We start from the raw sequence: 19,439 nt of genomic DNA on the forward strand, positions 1-19,439 counted from the left end.
TGCTTGAGTCTACAGTCTCTGTTCCTTACACATGACACTTTCGACCAAACTGTCAGAGGTCCGAGTTGCATTATGGGTAATGTAGGCTCCATGTTTGGACAACAAAGAAGAATGTGTCAAATGAAAAAGACAGCATCACTGGTTGTGATGTAGCAATTTGGATAAAAAAGTAATAATTTAAATGTCCTATGCATCTGACAGTGTTTTGGGAGTGCAATGCTAAATGCATGGAGTATTCCTTTAATAATGTTAATTTGGACATCTAAAGTTCCATAAAACACAGTAAACGCCTTTAGCTGAAAACAATAATGTGATACGATCATATTCTTTACAGCACCCTAAGTGGACCTTTCTCCAATCTCCACTGCTGTTTCCTTGGAAAGAGATTAGAGAACGTTTAACGTCAAAGCTTCAAAATGATGCTGGATTGTCTGTCCAGTAAATTGGCCTTACATGTCCATGAAGGATCATGGGTCAGAGGCTCCAGACGTAGTGATCTGTGGCTTTCTCACCTGGCTTAGTAAAGGATTCTTAGTATCAGGATTAGCCCACATTGCACTGCTGGCCTGGTCGTTATGTCAGTATCACACTAACCTACAGTAGTAGTCTTCGAGGGAACAGGAAATTGGCGCTTTAAATCTTGCCCTGCGTTCACAACGCCCACTCTCACACTCGCAGTCATCCAGAGAGAGAGGTATGTACACAAGCAGCATGTCACCCTTTGCATATGGCACATTTATTTAAGGAAAGAGTAAGAACAGCAACACAATGTGCTCACTCTCCACACGCCTCCAAGTGACCACCCACCACATCCGCACCAATGAAGAGGTGCACCATACAGTGGACCTGTAGGCTGCTGCTTTTGAAATAGTCTCACTGAGATATGTCCTCTGCTATTTAATGCTTCACACACATGTTCAATTGAATTTGACAGTGGATATTTTTAAACCCTCTCACCTCCACATTTTTTAGCTCTACATCTATCTCCTATCCTGAAAGACAAGTGGTTTGCCTATAGCCTTAGCCCTCTGGGACAACCAGCAAACATAGCACTGTATCCTGTGTGACAACTAACGTGTGTGTTTGTCTCTTCTTACCGTTATTGCCTTTGCAGCGGGCTCATAATCTCTGCATCATGGATGCAGGGATTTGAAGGGATTATAGTTTTCATACAGCTGCTGGATTTTGTTTTAAACTCGGAGTGACGTCTGCAGTGACATCAGGTTTATATGAGGGATTCCTAATGCAGCGACAGAGGTGATAATGACAAAGGTTATTTATTCATGACCTCTAACCTTTGGCTTTCAACAGCCGTTCCCGAGCACACATATTTGCTGGCAAATTCTCAGGCACATGTCATGGCATCTTAGTTTCTCTCATTTATATATAACAATTCAATTTGGGAAGGCTATGGTTTGTGTTTTAAACTGTGTAAGATAAAGGTATACTTTTTTTTGATTGGGAAATATTACTTAAATATAATTAATATAATAATTAATGCTTAAAAAAATAATGATTCAGTTTTTGGTAGTGATTTGTTTGAGCTTTTATCACTGATATGACAAACCTGTTCTAATATTTACATTTTTGTATTTAAAAGTCTTAACACAGACCACTGCTGGGGTTTAATACAAAAGTGTTAGATTACTCGCCAGACTTCACTACTGCAGTACTCTTCAATAAGGTATCAGCAGGCAAGAGACTACCACTCATACAAAACAATGCTGCCAGGCTTTAAACAAGTGTGAAGAGAAGTGACCACATGGCACCAGTCCTTGCTTCCATACACTGATGGCCCTTGAGTTGATATACAGATGTTATGTCTTGTTTGGAGCCGAGTCACTGCTTAAGGTAATCTGGCAGGGCCCCACTAGTGGTTCCAAATCTCTGCTTGTCACTCAATGTGACCAGGTTTTGTTGTCTGTGGAACTCATGGCAAGCAGCCTCAGTGTCCTCTTTCAAAACGATTCTCAAGACTCACTTCTATGTATAAATACATAGCTATAAAAATGAGGTTATTTCCTCAACCAAGGAGGTTATGTTTTCCCCCGTGTCAATTTGTTGGTTGGTTGGTTGGTTTGTCAACAGGATTACACAAAAACTAACCACTGGATTTCCATGCAGCTTGGGTGGACGATGGGTCTTTGCCCAGAAAAGACCACATTAACCTTTGGTGCCAAAGAGAAGAATAGGACAGATCCAGGAATTTTTTGAGACAAGGCATTTTTCAACACTTTTGTTAGTTTGTCAGGGGAAAACAAAAATATGAATCAGGATTTTTAAAGGTGGTTGGTATCTTATAGTGAGTACAATTTGATGCAGATTCTAGACCCACTGATTTTAAATTATGGTGAAGCTGTTATGGGTGATTTAAAATTCAGAGTGATACTATTGAGTTTGATATTGCAATAGGCTTGATTGAATTAAAGGAGACTGTTGGGCCTTGGCCGAGGTATGCACACTTTTTTATCTTGTATCTTGGCTTGTATGTAATTTTATCATTTGTTTTTTACTGTAAAGAACTTTGTATCTTTGTTTTGCAATGTGCTATGTAAATTAAGTTTACATTTATATGCGTGATTATTGTATATTGTAATATATGTCTTCACCACTTTTATGCGAATCTACTTGAGTAGACATTTCGCTCTGCTCTTAAATGAGGAACAGAATCTACTAACCTAATCATCACCATTTCCTTTTCTAGTTTCCCTGTAAGATAGCTCTCTTAGCCCACATTAAACTAATCAGATTGTATGTAAATATGCTGATGCAAGTTATGTATATAATATGTAATACAGGATTTTGTATCAAAGAACAAAGATAGCAATGCTTGTAGTCGACAACAGTATTTTGGTTGCATGTGCTATGTAGGCTAACATATATGGTTTGGTTACTTTAATCCATAAATTCCTATAATCCACATTTTAAAGTTCATTTTCTTCTTTACTTCTCAGTCTTTTGCATCCGTCTCTTGAACCGTAAAGCACTTTTACGCAATTAAAAACAACTTTAGGCCCATATTTAAATCATAATTATGTGTTCTTTGGGGCGAAGTGTGTCAAAACCAATAGCACGGTTTGAAATTCAATTTGTTCTTACAGTATAATCATCCATGATTAGTCCACGGAGAGCCAGCTTGACACTGACATCGCTACAGCAGCCTCAGTGTAGGTTTCGATCTTTAGTATATTTCCACTGCAGCTGGCCCTTTAACAAACACAGCTTGGCATTGATGGCTGAAAAAAATGTGAATGAAATCCAGCCATTCATAAAAATAGGCCACTGCGCCGCTCTGATTGGCCGAACAGAGAGTCATGCATAATTCATTGGCTCCGGAGAAGCCATTGGCTACCCACATAATGGACAGGGTCGATTAACCAATTAGCGCTTGTCTCTGGCTGCCGCTCGAGCCCAGGGGAAAACCGACCGGGCCATTAACGAAAAGCTCAGTCAAGTTTTGTGAGTCGAAGGAGACGCATCAGTTTATCTGAGCGCAGACGACTACACGACTATCGACACGTTGTTTTTTTTTACTTGTGGATATTTCTACTGCATTGTTTCGACACAGAGGGGATACACACACGGACACGGTAAGCTGCAATATTTATTTCGACGAAAAGTTGCTTTTTTTAAGCCGTGGTATGGCCATATATATTTCTAGCGCTATTTTAGACAAACAAGTACAACGCCATCTTATTTAAAGATATGTACTTAGGCAACCATTTTATATCCGCTCCCTTCTTCGTTAAGTAAACACCGTATTTCTTATGAAAGTCCAGCATGCGCTGTATATGGTCCTCGGTCTATCTGCGTAGATACTGGCTTTGGCTTATCAGCGCGGTCAGGCGACTGTTTGTGATTTTTTTTTTATGAATGGACGGGCCATTTTTTTCCTCCCCCTGTGTTTCCACACGGGTCGAGTTTCACTTCATTGAGAAAAACAAGGGAGGGATGGGTGGGGGAAGGGCGGGGAGGGGGAGGTGGTGGTGGTGGAGGAGGAGGCAGGGGGTGTCGGGTGATCTTCGTCCCCCAGAGGCGGCCCGACCAGCCTGGGCCAAAACACCGAAGTTTTAAGAAGAATGCACCTGATTTTCTGATGTTAACGGGCTGATAAGTTTTTTTTAAAGTTCGACCATGTACTTTTTTAAATGGGCGCTCCTGCAGCAGCTGTGAGGCTGTAGTGAAGACCAAGTCTAATTCTAAGAGCCGCATGTTTTAAACAAAATCTAGTTTTTGGTGCGTTTACGGACCAACTTTTACGATAGAGCCTAGTTTTATTTATCCTGAAATTTAACCTTATTTTAATAGTCGATGCTGCTGTCCTGTATAGGGACTATGTCATAACTGTGGTTGTTCCTTGATAATAAAGTAGCCAATCCTCATATCTAAAAAAACATAACATTTTCCAATCTACTCACTGTTTGCCTTATTTGAACTACTCCTGTTTTAACTATTGTGTATAGCACATCAGACTAGAGCCTGTACAGTTGTTTATGGTAACTTCCTACTTGTGATTGATGTGATCTGTGAACACATGCTCCAGACAAAGGCCGTACAGTGAGTTAATGTTATAAGTGCTATGTGTGCTCCGCGCCTGTAATTATTGCCCAGCAGCTATACTGTGTTCGTCATCCATTAACAGGAGATTGAGGAGTGAGTCATATCACTCTGCTGAGGGAGATGTGAGAAAAGAGAGCAGTGTTAGCGCGGTGTTATTGTTGTGTGAAGGGAACTTTGTGTCTCTAACTTTATAGTAGCACACAGAGACATCTGATTACGGCAGTTCTAATTCCAATGGTTTCATGCCTCAATAGGACACAAACCAGTGCTATAAGTGGCTTGTTTGGAATATGTCGCGCTACACATGCCTCAGACCAAAGACGGACTCCGAAGAGTCACATTTCCAAGTCTTTTATTCCTGATCTCCGGGCTGATGTAGAGTGGAAAGTAGTGCCCACAGATGGCCAGTGAGTGTGGCTTATATAACTGTGTCCTGTATAACTACATGTGTTCCATTATGACTGTGTGTTTACATTGTGCAGCCTCCGTTCGCTCGGCATCACTCTTTTCAAAGAGCTATTTGTTGGTTGAATAAAAGGCTGGAGGGAGATGGTGGTTGGTGCAGTTGTGCTGCCACATAAACACATCTTCATATAATGGAGCACAGCACAAAGTATGGCCATAAAAATGATTGGAGAAGTGAATCACAACCCTTTTGACACAGTCCAGTCTGAAATCTTGTAGTGCACTTAATATTGAGGTCTAACTGTTATTGTGTTCTCCCTTATTATGACTGAAAGACTTTTACTTTTGCGAAAAGGGAAAAGTTTCTGATTGCGGATGTATTCATTTGATACCTGTGTACCCCTGCTTCATGTTTGCACCATCAATTTTGTTTTCCAGTGACCTACAAAGTGACCCAGGCGCTGTCGCTTTAAAGCGAACATCTCCCCTCCCCCCGATATTGGAGCCCCCCAATCACCCAGATAACATGGACGGATTCTATGACCAGCAAGTCCCATTTATGGTCCCACCCAGTGTAAGTGGTCACACATCAGCTTCAATCATCACCACTCTCAACTCATGGCTGTGTGTTATGGATGGCCCCCCCTGTGGCCACCATGGATCACTGTACATTTATAGCATACTTAGATACCATCTGCATTGTCCATTGGGAGGGAAGTGGCATCTTCTGTTGATGCTCTGACGTTTTCTTCATCTTTTTTCTCTCCCAACAGCACAAGTCTCATGTGGAGGAATCATCTCACAACAGGCCTCTGAACGACAGGAAAAGGAAATTTGTCGACACAGAGCTCGCCCAGGACACAGAAGGTAACATTGCTTTGATGCCATGGATGCATTTTTGTTGACTGTCCTGTGTTTTAACGTGTAATTATTTTGGTGGTAACCTTTCTTCAATATGTTTCACTTCCTGATTTCCAGAACTCTTCCAAGACCTCAGTCAGCTGCAGGAGATCTGGATTGCAGAAGGTGAGTTCCGCCAGAATTTTCTATTAAATGTATCTTGTGTTTTCTGCTGGACTTTGTATAGAAAGCACTCCGTCTATTAAACTTTCCAAAATCGTTTCAGCTGAATTATTGTGGTTTTGTGAGAGTTGTTTTTCACTTCACTCTACTGCACCCAGCCAACGGACAGTATCATAATCTCTTTATCTCTAATGTTTTTTTTTTTTAAATTCTGGATGAAATTTGCCAAGTTAAATGATTAAAGATTAACTTGATGAGAATGTGAAAGATTGTCATTTTTGCATTAGCAACTAGAGCACAAAGAGCAAAGTCCAGTGCATGAGAAACTGCTGTCCAAGACTCATTTTATCTGCCCTAAAAAAGCAGCTCTTGTTACTTGTTCACTTTCTTCTTTAGTATTTTTTTTTTGAGTTTTTTTCTTTCCCTTGCTTTGCCTTTTTCTCCTGATTTTTTTTTTGGGTACTGAAATGGTCTAGTGTTGGGTTGTTTGGCTATAAAGAGGTCAGAGGGGGTATGCATCGAGTTTTCTCACATATGTGTCATTCTCATATGTCTTTACAGCCCAGGTGCCTGATGACGAACAGTTTGTTCCAGATTTCCAGTCGGATAGCTGTGAGTACCTGCTTTCTGTTGTTCTATTCTACGTGTCCCCTAAACAGAAACTGTGACTGCTTTTTGACATTTTAGCAGCACTGCGTCAAATATTTTCACCACTAAAAAAGTCAGATTCATACGTTTTTGCTTTGAGAAAGGAGTTCTTATTCTTTTTGAATGGCTGTCCCTGACCACATGTACAGGTCAGCCGTCTTTCATCAACATTTCTTCGTCCTGCCGAGGACAAACACTATTCTCCGTCTTCAAAACACAGCTCTGGGAAAGGCTGCTCTATCCCTCCCTCCCTCCATTTTGAGTTTAATCAGCCGATTGGCATGGGGCATCACATGAGCCAAGCTCCTAATCTGATTTCACACTTTCTCGCACTCAGGCCCTGCTGCTGAAGTGGGCTAGATTCCAGTGGATAGGGCTGCTTCCGAGCTGCCTCTTTCTGTCCTGCTCCCCATAACTCACATCCCCCAAAACGGCCTGAAACACGTCCCCGAACTGCTCCTCACAGCCGGCCGTTTGTCTCTGCACATTGCCTTTAGGCTGCAGCTGAGGGATATATTTGAATTATACCCAATGGAGCATTTTATGACCTCCCCCTCCCCTCTGTCTTTGTGAGTTTATGTTTTCGTCTGATGCGTAGGAGGTGGAGACAGGGTGTGGTTGCTGCTTGTCTTTGTCAGGGCTGCCTTTTAAATCTTGGTTATTGTGGCGAAGTGAGCTGCAAACTGACCACTTGTCCATAGTGCTGTAACATATTATTGAGGTTGATGCATTTACATGTATGTAATTTTAGAGGGTCCCAACGTAGGTTGTTGCATCACACTGTATATACTTGACCGTTATGGTGTAGTGACCTTGTACTGTCAGTAAACTGTGTGTGTGTGTGTGTGTGTGTGCCTGTGTGGGTCTCGGATACAGGGGAAGTGAGTTTGGCAGTTGCTTCTGTTGCTAGGCTGCCAGCCTTTCTCTCTCACAAGTTGCCTATTCACCAAAACGAAATTTTCCAATGTGAGCTACAGTCAGTGGGGCATCACATGGGGTGAAGCAGCGGTTCACCAGCTCAGGCCGAGCCACGGTCAGGGTAGTCATGATACTGGAATTTCTAACTTCAAATACATGCCTCGAAAAATATTGACATGATTATTAATGCCACAAGAAAAAAAAAATGAAGGGCAAAAATTCTAGAATTATGAAAAGATTTGTTAACAAGGCTCGTCAGCTGTTAAAGAACAACAGCATCTAAGTAAATGTACTTCTGGAGGTGGGCTATGTGGGCACTGCAGCGGTGCATGTGCCAACTCTCTGTCAGGGAGGAGACGGAAGAAAAGCAGCTTGTACAAGTGTGTCGATACAACGAAAACGACTATGGAGAGCATTTCAAATGTTCAGGATCAATGTTTTAGCTGAGGTTGCGCAAGAGAGCAGCAGTATGCACGCCGGGTGCTTGTTGGTTAATCCACCAGTTCAGAGTAAGAAAAGATTCTTAATCTGCCCATTATTTACTGTTCTCTGCGTGAGGAGTCTCACTCAAGCCATTAGTTTTCAGAGCGCGCACAAGGGAGCTCACGTGCCCATTGTTAGCTCTGCTTAGGTCCATCAGCACCATGGGTGATTTGTTTGGCTCCCGCTCCTCTGTGCCCAGGGATCTAGTTTCTGCCTGGCTATTATGTGGCGCCCCGGAAACTGCAGCCGATTTGTAGAGAGCCGCTGCTAGTGTCTAATGGTTACAGCACGGGAGAAGAAAATCATTCAGCGCCATTAGATTACAGCCACACTGATTCATGGGTATTGGTATTGGCCTTCCCTAATGGGAATCAGACGAGAAGTTTGATAGCTTCTGTGTGCATAGTGCAGTTAGTATCATGCTACCTAGCAGTGGTGGATGGATGGTTGTTTTCAGAGCCCAGAGTCGACCGTCATTAGGGCACATGATAAATTGCTGCTAAGTGGCTCTGTCAGTCGAGGGAATACCAGACATTGTCCATACGTCCATTTATCCATCAGTTCCAAATGTGGTTAAGATAACTGCTGCACTTCTGTTTATGGCTTCAATTAGGTGATATCTGGAGTTTATCTCATGCACTCAGCTGTTCCTTCTCTCTATGTCTCCTCATGTCTAGTGATGTTTCATGGCCCGCCACCAGCCAAGATCAAACGAGAGCTGACTCCCTCCAAAGAGCTTTCTCCCTGTCGCCAGGACAGGAGTCCCATGCCCTACGGAGAGAAGTGCCTTTACAGCTACAGGTATGTAGTGACTAATGATATCTGTAGTCTACCAGTCTAAGTTGAACACGGCAGCAGTCACTGGGTAACATATAGTTTGTAACTTCTGTGATTAATGTTTTTTATTCTCACTGAATCTCTTTGTCCACAGTGCCTGTGACAGGAAACCCACCCCTGGGTTCAAGCCATTAACTCCACCCTCAACACCAGTCTCTCCTTGTGGCCCCACCAGCACAGGAGGAACACACCCACTGAGTGAGCAGACCCCGCCTCCTCACCCCCATGTAGCCAATCCGACCCCAGGGCCGCGTCCACTGCACGTACAACAGCCTATAACCGCAAGCGCAGGATCTCCCAACCAGCAAACACTCCCAGTCCACAGCCCGCCCTTCGCCGTGCCCTGTGCACCCATCAACCAGGATGCCAACCACTTCACACCTGAGCACAGGTGAGCACTCACAGTTGAACCTCTTTGTCTGGTTTTGGGACTTCTGCTTTCTGTGTTTCAAAAAAGAGGTTTAATCACATTGTCCTGTCCCTTCCCCTCCCCCTGTAGGTTCCAGAGGCAGATGTCAGAGCCATGTCTACCTTTCCCCCCATCAGAGAGCCAGGGGCGCACCCAGTTCTTGCCCCAGCCCGCCAGCAGCAACAACAACAGTCTGCCACGTGACAGCCGGCCACCGTACCACCGGCAGATGTCAGAGCCATTGGTAGCTGTGCCTCCCCAGGGTTTCAAGCAGGAGCTCATCGACCCACGATATACCGAGCAGGGTGTCCCCTCCATGGGCCCCCCAGGTCCTCCCCAAGGCCCTCCACGTCAGGCTGCTTTCCACCCAATGGCCATCAAGCAGGAGCCTCGTGACTTCTGCTTCGATTCTGGTGAGTAGATTTCCAGATCTTATGCTGCATCAGAGCCAAAGTATGATTTCTGATTATCTGAACGATACAGAATATCAACCCAGTAATCTGAATTTAATATCAGATACTTCTACTGATCTGCTATTAGTATGGGTGACTTTCACTTTCACCAAAGTAATGTTTGAACAGCATATCTTAACATTTACTCAAGTACACCTCCTGGGTACTTCTGCCAACACTGTGTGAAAGTAATTGTCATTGAGCACGAACAAGTAGAGCAGACAGAGGGTAGGGAATGTGCCTTGCCATATTTGTTCTGGGCACTACCACATGCCTGTGAGTTTTAGCATGCAGCAGAGGCCTGGATGCACAGGTGCTTGTTTCACATGAACATGCCCTCAACGCGTGTGCTAGTGCCTCAGAGCCTAATCTGCACCACTCCTCCAGAGTCATGCCAGTAAAGTAAAAGTGGGTCTTTTAGCACAGCTTAAGCCTCCAAGGGCAAAAAGTAAATAGGTCATCCAGCCAGGTGCAGAGAACCTCCTCACTGAGCTTACCTGGAATAGATCTAGGCCAGTTCTCTCAGAGGACTTAGTGACCTGAAGCCCAGCCAGTTGGTTGTAAGAGCCTGGTGATTCTCCACTTGGTTTTGTAGAATACACAAGAGGACAACTGGTGCCAGTCCTCTCCAAAAAGCCTTGTCAAACAGTGGTGGCAGAGCTGCAGTTTACTCACATGGTATAAATCAAACAAGGCAGAGCCACTGACGGCGCTGTGTTTGATCCTAACGCCCACACACCCAGCTGCTGTCCCTGCTCTGATGCATTAACATCCTCTTTTCCAGAAACTGCAACTCTTTTTTTTTTCATCTTTTTTCACTCACTCGCTCTCATATACTCTCATTCCTTTTCTGCCTGGTGTGTGACGGGCTGGCGGGCTGTGATGTAATGACAAATCCTCTTAGCTTCTTATGGCCTTTAAATATCTACATCACACAGGCCTAGCATCTCTAGATGGATGAAAGAAGCGCATGTTCAGCATACCGACATAGAACATATTGTTACCGCAGCGTCAGTGGTGCACAGACAAAACCATTCATGTCAAATCTCAATTTGAACCCATGCATTATCAGTGTTTGACAGTTTATGTTTAAGTTTATCTTTTCTGTTTTTCTGCATGCATGGTAATTGCTTCCTCCAGACTCTTGCCTAGAGTTAGGGCGAGAGGACACACAGACTTGAGGAAACATTGCTCAAGATTGATCTCTGGTTATCTTATCAGTAGACAGGAAACAATATAATGGGTGGGAGTGGAGACGCTTGTTACGCAGTGCAGAGACGCTGCCAAACGGAAGATAGGCCTTGACCCCTCGGGGGGAGGACTGGCCTAACTCGATTGTCATTGAGATTTAAAACAGTAACCACAGTGCTAATCTGATTTACAGGCTTGGTAGACATGTGAGGGATGTTATGTGCTGTGAGTCTCTTCTGATCAGGGATGTTGTCCGCTCCTACTGGAGTGTGTGTGTGTGTGTGTGTGTTAGGGCATTTTTCAGCCCAGCTGTTGGATCTGCAGATGAACATGGCACTGGGTTGGCCAGTAAAGCAGCCATCATGTTTGACCGTTAATACCTATTATATATATTTATCAATGTGACATAACACAGTAATATAGCTTGGATTAAATGTCTCTTCCATAAACAGAGAAAGAACCAGATGCTAGGTTTCAAAGCCATGTATCTTTGTACACAGTGGCAGTGATCCAGATATATCTGTCAGCTGTGAGGTAGACTTTGATGTATTCCACATTTGATATGACAGTGAGGATGTCTCTGGTCTAAATTTACACACCTTCTTCTTTGTTTACAGAAGTGCCTAACTGTCAGTCATCATTTGGCAGAGCAGGGAGCTTCTACCAAAATAACCATGAAAGTAAGTTCAGATTATGTCTGCTTTTGTCTTATTCTGTCTCAGATGTTTGAATAATTTCATTAGTGGAGTCCATTCTCTGTGACCCTGAACCTGCTGACTTATCGAGCTGCCGGTGAAAGAATAGCGCTCGGCAGCATTGAAATGACGGCTCAAGGGGAAGTGAATCTATCAGTAAACACTGTGTAGCTGCTCCACACGCAGTGCATTTCTCACATCAGCAGCTGGCAGAGGCTCAGCACAATACGAGCTTCCACTCTTGGGAAGCTGCCCAGCTATATTGCTTTGTATGCAGTTTGGATCTTGGGGTTGAACGTGGTCACTGGCCTCCATTTCAGCACATAAGCCTGTTTCCCACGCTCTGTTGCTGTTACACTTACATCCCATTAATGTTGCTTTTCTTTCTGTTTTCTATTCCAGGCTTCTCCTTTGACAGAGAACCTCAGCTGTACTTTGATGATACCTGTGTGGTCCCTGAAAGATTAGAAGGTAAGACTGAAAATACAATAAAAAACATTCAACTTAAACCCAAGGTATTGTATGCTGCTCATAAAATCTTCTACTGTGGATATTTTCTGGGACACAGTCCAGTCCTTTGACTGCTCATGGTGCATAATGAACAGCAAGTCCACTTCACAGTGACCATCTGGCAGGAATGTCTCACCACACTGTGGTCGTGGTGGAGAACAGTGCTGACTGACACTTTTCTTCTTCTCTCTCCCCTTCTGCCTCTTTATTTCTCTGTACTCTCTCCTCCTGCCGTTTCCCTCCTCTTCCACTCGCAGGTAAAGTCAAACAGGAACCTTCTGTCTATCGTGACGGACCTCCCTACCAGCGACGCGGCTCCCTGCAGCTCTGGCAGTTCCTGGTCACATTACTGGATGACCCAGCTAATGGCCACTTCATCGCCTGGACCGGGCGTGGCATGGAGTTCAAGCTCATTGAGCCTGAGGAGGTCAGTCCCCACTGTCCACAACTGTTCACGTCTATTCATGCTACATGTTCTAATATATGGGTTCATGTTGTTCCAATTCTCTCAGGCTAATGTTAATCCTTTGTGTTTCTGTGTCTTGTGTGGTCTCAGGTGGCTCGTCGCTGGGGCATCCAGAAGAACAGACCGGCCATGAACTATGACAAGCTGAGCCGCTCGCTGCGTTACTACTACGAAAAGGGCATCATGCAGAAGGTAAAGGCACGTTCACCATTTTGTTTTTTTCTCCCTCCACCTTTTTTGCATCAGCAACCTTGTGTTCAAGTGGGCTCAAATAGTCTCGATAGTGAAATTTGAGAAAAAGCATGGGGGTGGGGGTGCTCTGATACAGACCCTTATCACAGCCACGTTTTACAAAAGTGCATACGTTTGATAGGAAAACATTTATTGGTGGATCAGTAAGGGTAATGTACTGCAGTCAGATGACTATGCTGTGGGAGGCAAAGTTCTCCCCCAAAATAAAAATTTGGATGATACTGGTTAGTCATGGTGAAGTTTGGTTGAGCAGAAAAAAATTCTGGAGCAGTTGGAGACGTATTTTAGGATGTAAAAAAAAAAAAAAAAACGAGAAAAACATAAAATGGCTCCTTACCAGTCGCCCAGTGTAACCTGAGGCTCCAGAAGTCCTGGGATCCCAAATTGATTTGAAAAGACATTATTTACATCCTCGACATGCAGTCAAGCTCATGCACCCACTTCAGATAATGTGCATGCCAACGCTTTTAGGATAGCAGCAACAGGGACGAACTTGGCTTGAAAAAGGGTGTGAATAACATCTTTGAAAATCAGAGATCTCTGGGCTTCTCCAGACTTAGGCTTTTAAACAAGTCCCCAGATACTTCAGTTGTTTAGGAGAATGTCGCAACACTGTGTTGAAGCTCCAGAAATGTTTTGTGGTCGACAAAACTTTGACTGAATTTCCTTCAGCATGGGAGTGGGTAGATAGTGACTGAATTTACATTTTGGGGGTCTGTAGAGTGTGAAGGAAATCGCACATTTACAAATATGATGTTATCACTCAAAATGCACAAGCAGTACAATCAGGTGGTTTCATATGTGAGCTAAATGTGTCTTCTATCTTGTTTCTTAGGTGGCTGGTGAGAGGTACGTGTACAAGTTTGTGTGTGACCCTGAGGCACTCTTCTCCATGGCTTTCCCTGACAACCAGAGGCCCAACCTGAAGGTCGACCCCGACAGTCTGCCGGGGCTGGACGACGACACTGTGCCCCTCACTCACTACGACGAAAGCGCTCCCTACCTGCTGGACGTCGGGGAGCAGTGTGTGGCAGGCCTGCCCTTCCCAGACGGCTACAGCTACTAACCAGCGAAGGGTCGCGACGCACACCACACATTTACACGCAAACACTCCCAAAGTCTCTCGACGCCCACTCTAAAATCCAGAGCTGGAACTGCTGAGCTGCTGGCAAGGAAAACTTGGCGCTCGACTCCTTCATGGCTCTCTCTCCTGCTCCCTGGAAAACCTTCATAAACTCTGTAAGCTCCCAAGCTAAGAATGAATGAGGGAACAACCTGCGACAGCTCGTCTCCTACGCCATCATATGAGAGAGAGAAACAGAGAGGGTTGTGAAGTGGACTCTGTAGCTCTGCCCACCTTACAAGCTACCTAAAGGAAGAAAACGGGCTGATGTTGCTATGGAGACCAAGCAAAGCAAGGCCATACGCCGCCGACCTAAAAAGAACGGACAGACACCCTCTTTATACAAGACTGAAAGAGTTGTTGCATTTCTGAGTTTGTGACAATCTGCTTTTCTTAAAAACAATCAAATGACCAACAGAGTAAAAACATGAAAAATCTGATGAGATAATCTAATGCAGCACTATTCATTCTATAGATGCCTTTTTGGGTCCCCCCCATGTTCATGTCACCACATTTGAACTACAAGATCCGTGAAAGGGCTTTAATTTGCAAAGACGGATAGACAAAAAAAAACAGAACACACAACATATTCTACACCCACTGATCAGTTTGTTTCCTGTAGATAGGACTGCAGTTTTTTTTTTTTGTTGTTTTTTTTTTTTAATATGTCAGCTGTTTTACAGTTTTGTTGAAACTTTAGAGACCCAGAACTCTCAGGTTACTGGGGCGTTGCTGTATTTCAGGCTAGTTGGTCGGGCTGCTCTCTCGTGTAAATGTTACGTTCTTTAATCGTTCTGCCCGTGTACGAGATTGTGTCTGCTTCCCTTTAGAGACTGCACCCCATGGTAGGAGCCCACAGTCTATACAGTATACTCCTCTCATGTCTGTTCATCAATGCTGGGTCCTTTTATTGCTCAACTGTAGAGATGATTAGCACTCCATCTCCTCCATTTCAAAAGGGACACATAACGCAAGTACATATTTTCCCTGCGGCGTTGATCATTCATAAAAGCCTAAGAAGTTATTATGTATGATAAATGGTCACATTTTTGTATTTCTGTCTGGGTGCTTAATGTTTCCTCGGCAGTGTACTAGTTCTTCTGATGCACCAGTATGGCAGGAGCATCAGGACATTGCATGCAAAACAAAGAAGGGTGACATTTTGACACCCTCTTTTGGGCACCACTCTGCCAATCACGTTTGTCAACAGGAGACTTCTGCTTCTCTTCGCATGGTGTAATCAGTCAAGACTGTGTCCACTAACATATCGCTTTACTGTCTTTGGACAAAGATGATATTTGTGATATTCTCTGCATTTTTTTGTGTTCATTATCTATGTTTCCGAATGGGGGCAAAGACAAACGTATATAAAGTATATATTTTTGCTATAAGGCTGCATTTGTTTTGATTTTAATGTATAAGCTGTATAGTTCTGGCTCTAATAGATATGTACCTTTTTAAAAAACAATCTTGATCCTTATGACGCAACTACTGCAGACTGTTTCTTTAAGAGGCCTCTGTATTGGGTTGGAGAATAGAAGAGAAGATGTTATTATCTTGCCTGTTAGGTGTGGATGTGTGTGTGTGTGCATGCGTGTGAGTGTGCGAGTCTGCGTTTGTGTGTGTGTGTGTGTGTGTGTGTTTGTATGTATGTTAAAGGCCAGAGTTCCAGCAATGGCCCCAGTGAAGACACAGTATATCATTGGCTCCACCCCAGACACAGGGATTGTCTGCAATTGTATAGGCTTCAGTCCCCTCCCCTCACAATGTGTTTCTTACACTGCTGAGTTTATTATAATCTGTACTGGGTACAATAAACAGTCCTTAATGCTTCACTGCCTGCAGTCCTGGTGTGTTTCATCATCCCCCCCCCCCTCCTCTCTCTTCCTGCAGTCAGTCAGCTGACTGGCTGCTGTGGTCTGGCAGTCACTGTGCTTGACCTGGCTGATTTCTGAGTCACATGCGTCTGATTCTTTCTGATACATTTCTTGGTAAATGATTACTCTTTTAACCTGGGGCAAATGAGAAAACACTTGTTCCATCTCTTTCATTTTTTAAAAACCTTGTACTTGCATTTATTTAGGTAAGCACTTTGACAGTCAGTAAGTGTTACTTTTTTAAATTAATCCACACAATGTTGAATGCACATTGGGGTGTTTCTGAGGCACAGAGTTGAGGTTACATAGGTAGGGAAATGAGCAGTTCAGAACTTGTCTTTGCTGCCAATACAAACAGTGCCAGAGGAGAGAAAAGGAAAGGCTCTGTTAACTATTTTAATATTCATGGATTTGTTACGCTTTTATATTCTCATGGTGCGTCGTGATTAATCACTAAATAATTCAGTTTACACTGTAAAAACCTACAGTGAGCTCCAAATGTGTGTTGCACAGGGGCACTTTTGTTGTTTTTTTGTGCTCATCTGAGTGGGTAGAATTATTCATGACTTCAAGAGTCAGACCTGACTGAGAGCACAGAGTAAGCCATAAATATTAAAATATCCAATACATGCACTTAATGACTATGGGGTTTAAGTGCAATCTGCAAGCAAATATAAACACCAGGGTAAATGAATGGAGGTAAATAGAAATGGTTGTCATCAATGATGGCTGATCAACACTCACATTTCCTGCCTGAAGTGACAAATTATCTTAATGGACTTATATTGAGCCAAATAAAAAAGACTTGGATGGCATATTGTTGATATTTTACGTACTACCTATATTTCCAAAAGCCAAGGGTTCTAGTAGTTTAATTAACTGAAATGTGTGAGGGAATAGGCACCTATAAATCACTGTGTCTACTCACACAAGAAGAGCCTGGAAGTTAGCATCATTACAGTATCCAGTCTTGTGGCACTGTGTCAAAATATAGTTTTACAAGACATCTACTTACATGGTGCATATTTCTTAATTACTCTTATGACTACACATTACGGGATTCGTGTTTAATGTTATTACCACACAGCAATCCTGAGCTACATAACACTGCAGCATTCAAATACTGTACAAGTTGAAACAGAGGCCCAGCAACTCATTTTTGCCCATGGCTCCACTCAGGGAGCTGTATCCTTATTGACTGTAGTGAACTGGAGCGTTTCCCTATACCTATGTCCTGATTTTTTCATATTTCTATTTACGCAACACAATTATCTGAGTGTGTACGTCTGTATGTATTTACATGGACGGTGTTGGAAGAATTATTCAGATCATTTTATTAAAGCGGCTACAAGGAACTTTTATTTTGTTGACTCTGGCGTCCCCTGTGGGCAAAAGCGTGACAAAATAAAGGTTGTTTTAGTACAGCAGTGTACCACCGGACAGCTGGATCGCAAATATGTCAAGGACCCCTTAACTGAAGACCATGGCCCGAACCCTAACCCAAACCCTGCTTTGATATAATCTTGTTTCAGGGTGCTCCATTCGATAAAAACTTTGCTTTTAGAAGGTTTTTATTTTTATTTTTACAAGGTGTATGAAACCCATGAAAAAAACAGTCATATATTTTGTAATGGTGTAACGTATGATTGAAATAAAGTGAAAATGAATTATTATTTTAATACCGTAGTAAATCTACATCACTGTATCTGAGTTTGGTGTTTAGCTCATATAGCCTTTGATTGTTGTTGAATCGATTGTGTGTGAAGTCAAACTGTGGCTGTGTGAGTTGTATGTTTTACAACTACCTTGTGATCTTGGTTTCATTTTACCAACTCACTAAAGATTTCCCAACATCTGAAATACTTCCCTGAGGCATGTGTAGTCCTTTTTTCACTGTGTAATATCAGTGTGGTCTTAAATCTGTCTTGACCTGAAATACGTGATGGATATGTGAGAAAACTGTGAAGCTTAAGACTCAGTCTTTGTTGTGATGGCCGGCAGCACTCAGCCTGGTGTTGAGTCAGAGCCTTATCAAACCACAGAGTGTAAAAGCCAAGCTCTGGTCTCCAGTAACACAGCCTGGCAGGCAACTTTCCATTGATTGAGAGAGCAGAGTGCCTTTGAATGCTATGAAAGACCTTTTAGTGTGCTCAGGGGAGGTGCCCTGCCCTGATTTTTGTGCTTGTGTGAGTATAGTAGCTGTCAGCACTCATAACAGATGTTTTCTGATATACCATACTCCTAGCTGTTTTTTGTGTTTTCCTTAATATTTGACAGAACTTGGTGGAACTGAACGGGTGGCATGATACATTTAGAAAAGTCCACTTCAGATCGATTGCTTTGAATAGTGGAGATATGGTCAATCTGCCCCTAAGCCACTGTCTATAAACCCTAATCAAAAGCATTATTTACCTCTCACCATTATCATTCATTGAGCCTTGTCTGATTAATAAATAACATTAAGAGTGCATATTATTGCAGAAATTGAAACATGAATATTCACACCTTAGCTGTCAGTTCTCAAAGAGACAACCACAGTCCTCAGATGCAGATGGAACAGTGCATCACAAATACACCTGAAGACTTTCCAGCATTTTGAAGGCACCCTAAGGCAGACCTCTGCACTCACTGCCCAGCGAAATACATTATAAAATACGGCTTCTCCCTCCAGTGTGGCTATGATATCCCTCTTAGTAGTCCTGTTAAGATTCGTGCTACCTGTTTCAGCCCTCAGCTCTGCCCGCCGCTGCGCAGCCACCTGGCCTGTTTGCTCTACCCACAAGCCTAGAGACACTTCAGCTACAACACCTAAGTGGTTGGCATGACCACCAGGGCAACTACGGCTCCACTGCTGGCCGAATGTTTTACAAACCAACTGGGAGAACAACACAAACACATCCATTACCAGCAGAGTGAGAAAATAAGTGAGGAAATTGTGAATGAAAAATAGCAGCCCACCAGTATGACAGTGTTTTTACCTATGTATGACATTTTTTGTGTCTTATGGGTGTGTTAACATAATTATAACCTGTTTACCTTGATTGAGTTACATTCAAAATAAAGAGGTTAAATTCAACTTTTCTTGCCAAGTCTTTAAAAATGATAAAAATAGGACAGTCAATAATGACCAATATCCAATTGAACCACCTCAGCTACAAGAACACTCTGAAGTGGCTAACTTCAACACATAGGGGGACCGAATGTTCCGTAGCTCCTGCACAGGGGTGCACAGTCAATTTTGCTCCATGACAGCCTTGCACTCTCCCTTGTCTACAAATGAGAGGATACTTTTCCTGATAGCATCAGGAGCAGCAGAGGCATTATTACAGTGTTTTGGTCAGCTGGTGGTCAACCTGTTCATATGCAGGGACTTTGCAAAGGGTTCTGCTTGAGTCTCAGCGATGCTCCTTGACTGTGGGTGTACACATTTGCTCATTCATTTTGTACCCTAGACCCTCTGAGGCTGTCGCAGTTAGTCTGCAGGATCCTGGCACAAGGTAATATTGGCTTGGATAAGTCATGACAGATGACTATGCCCAATCCAAAACCTTCCTACTGAAGGGTTTGTAAGCAGAGATTTATTTTTCCTC

The 19,439-nt window shown here is 43.2% G+C and overlaps 1 protein-coding gene across 2 annotated transcripts; it reads left to right on the plus strand.

The window, feature by feature from the left end:
- The first annotated feature begins 3,430 nt into the window (after nucleotides 1-3,430).
- etv5a (ETS variant transcription factor 5a) lies at nucleotides 3,431-15,807 on the plus strand. 2 transcript variants are annotated; one of them, XM_030428557.1, is made up of 13 exons: nucleotides 3,431-3,590; nucleotides 5,404-5,539; nucleotides 5,739-5,832; nucleotides 5,944-5,991; nucleotides 6,550-6,600; nucleotides 8,715-8,838; nucleotides 8,969-9,265; nucleotides 9,374-9,696; nucleotides 11,544-11,606; nucleotides 12,024-12,092; nucleotides 12,389-12,558; nucleotides 12,688-12,795; nucleotides 13,685-15,807. In XM_030428557.1, the coding sequence occupies exons 2-13, from the start codon at nucleotides 5,492-5,494 to the stop codon at nucleotides 13,913-13,915; spliced, it is 1,626 nt and encodes a 541-aa protein (XP_030284417.1). In that variant the 5' UTR covers nucleotides 3,431-3,590; nucleotides 5,404-5,491; the 3' UTR covers nucleotides 13,916-15,807. The 2 variants fall into 2 exon arrangements, with proteins under 2 accessions (XP_030284417.1, XP_030284418.1); XM_030428558.1 differs by having other exon boundaries at nucleotides 12,688-12,789.
- The last annotated feature ends 3,632 nt before the right edge of the window (nucleotides 15,808-19,439 follow it).

Source organism: Sparus aurata, chromosome 9 (genome assembly GCF_900880675.1).
Source record: "Sparus aurata chromosome 9, fSpaAur1.1, whole genome shotgun sequence".
Lineage (NCBI taxonomy): Eukaryota > Metazoa > Chordata > Actinopteri > Spariformes > Sparidae > Sparus > Sparus aurata.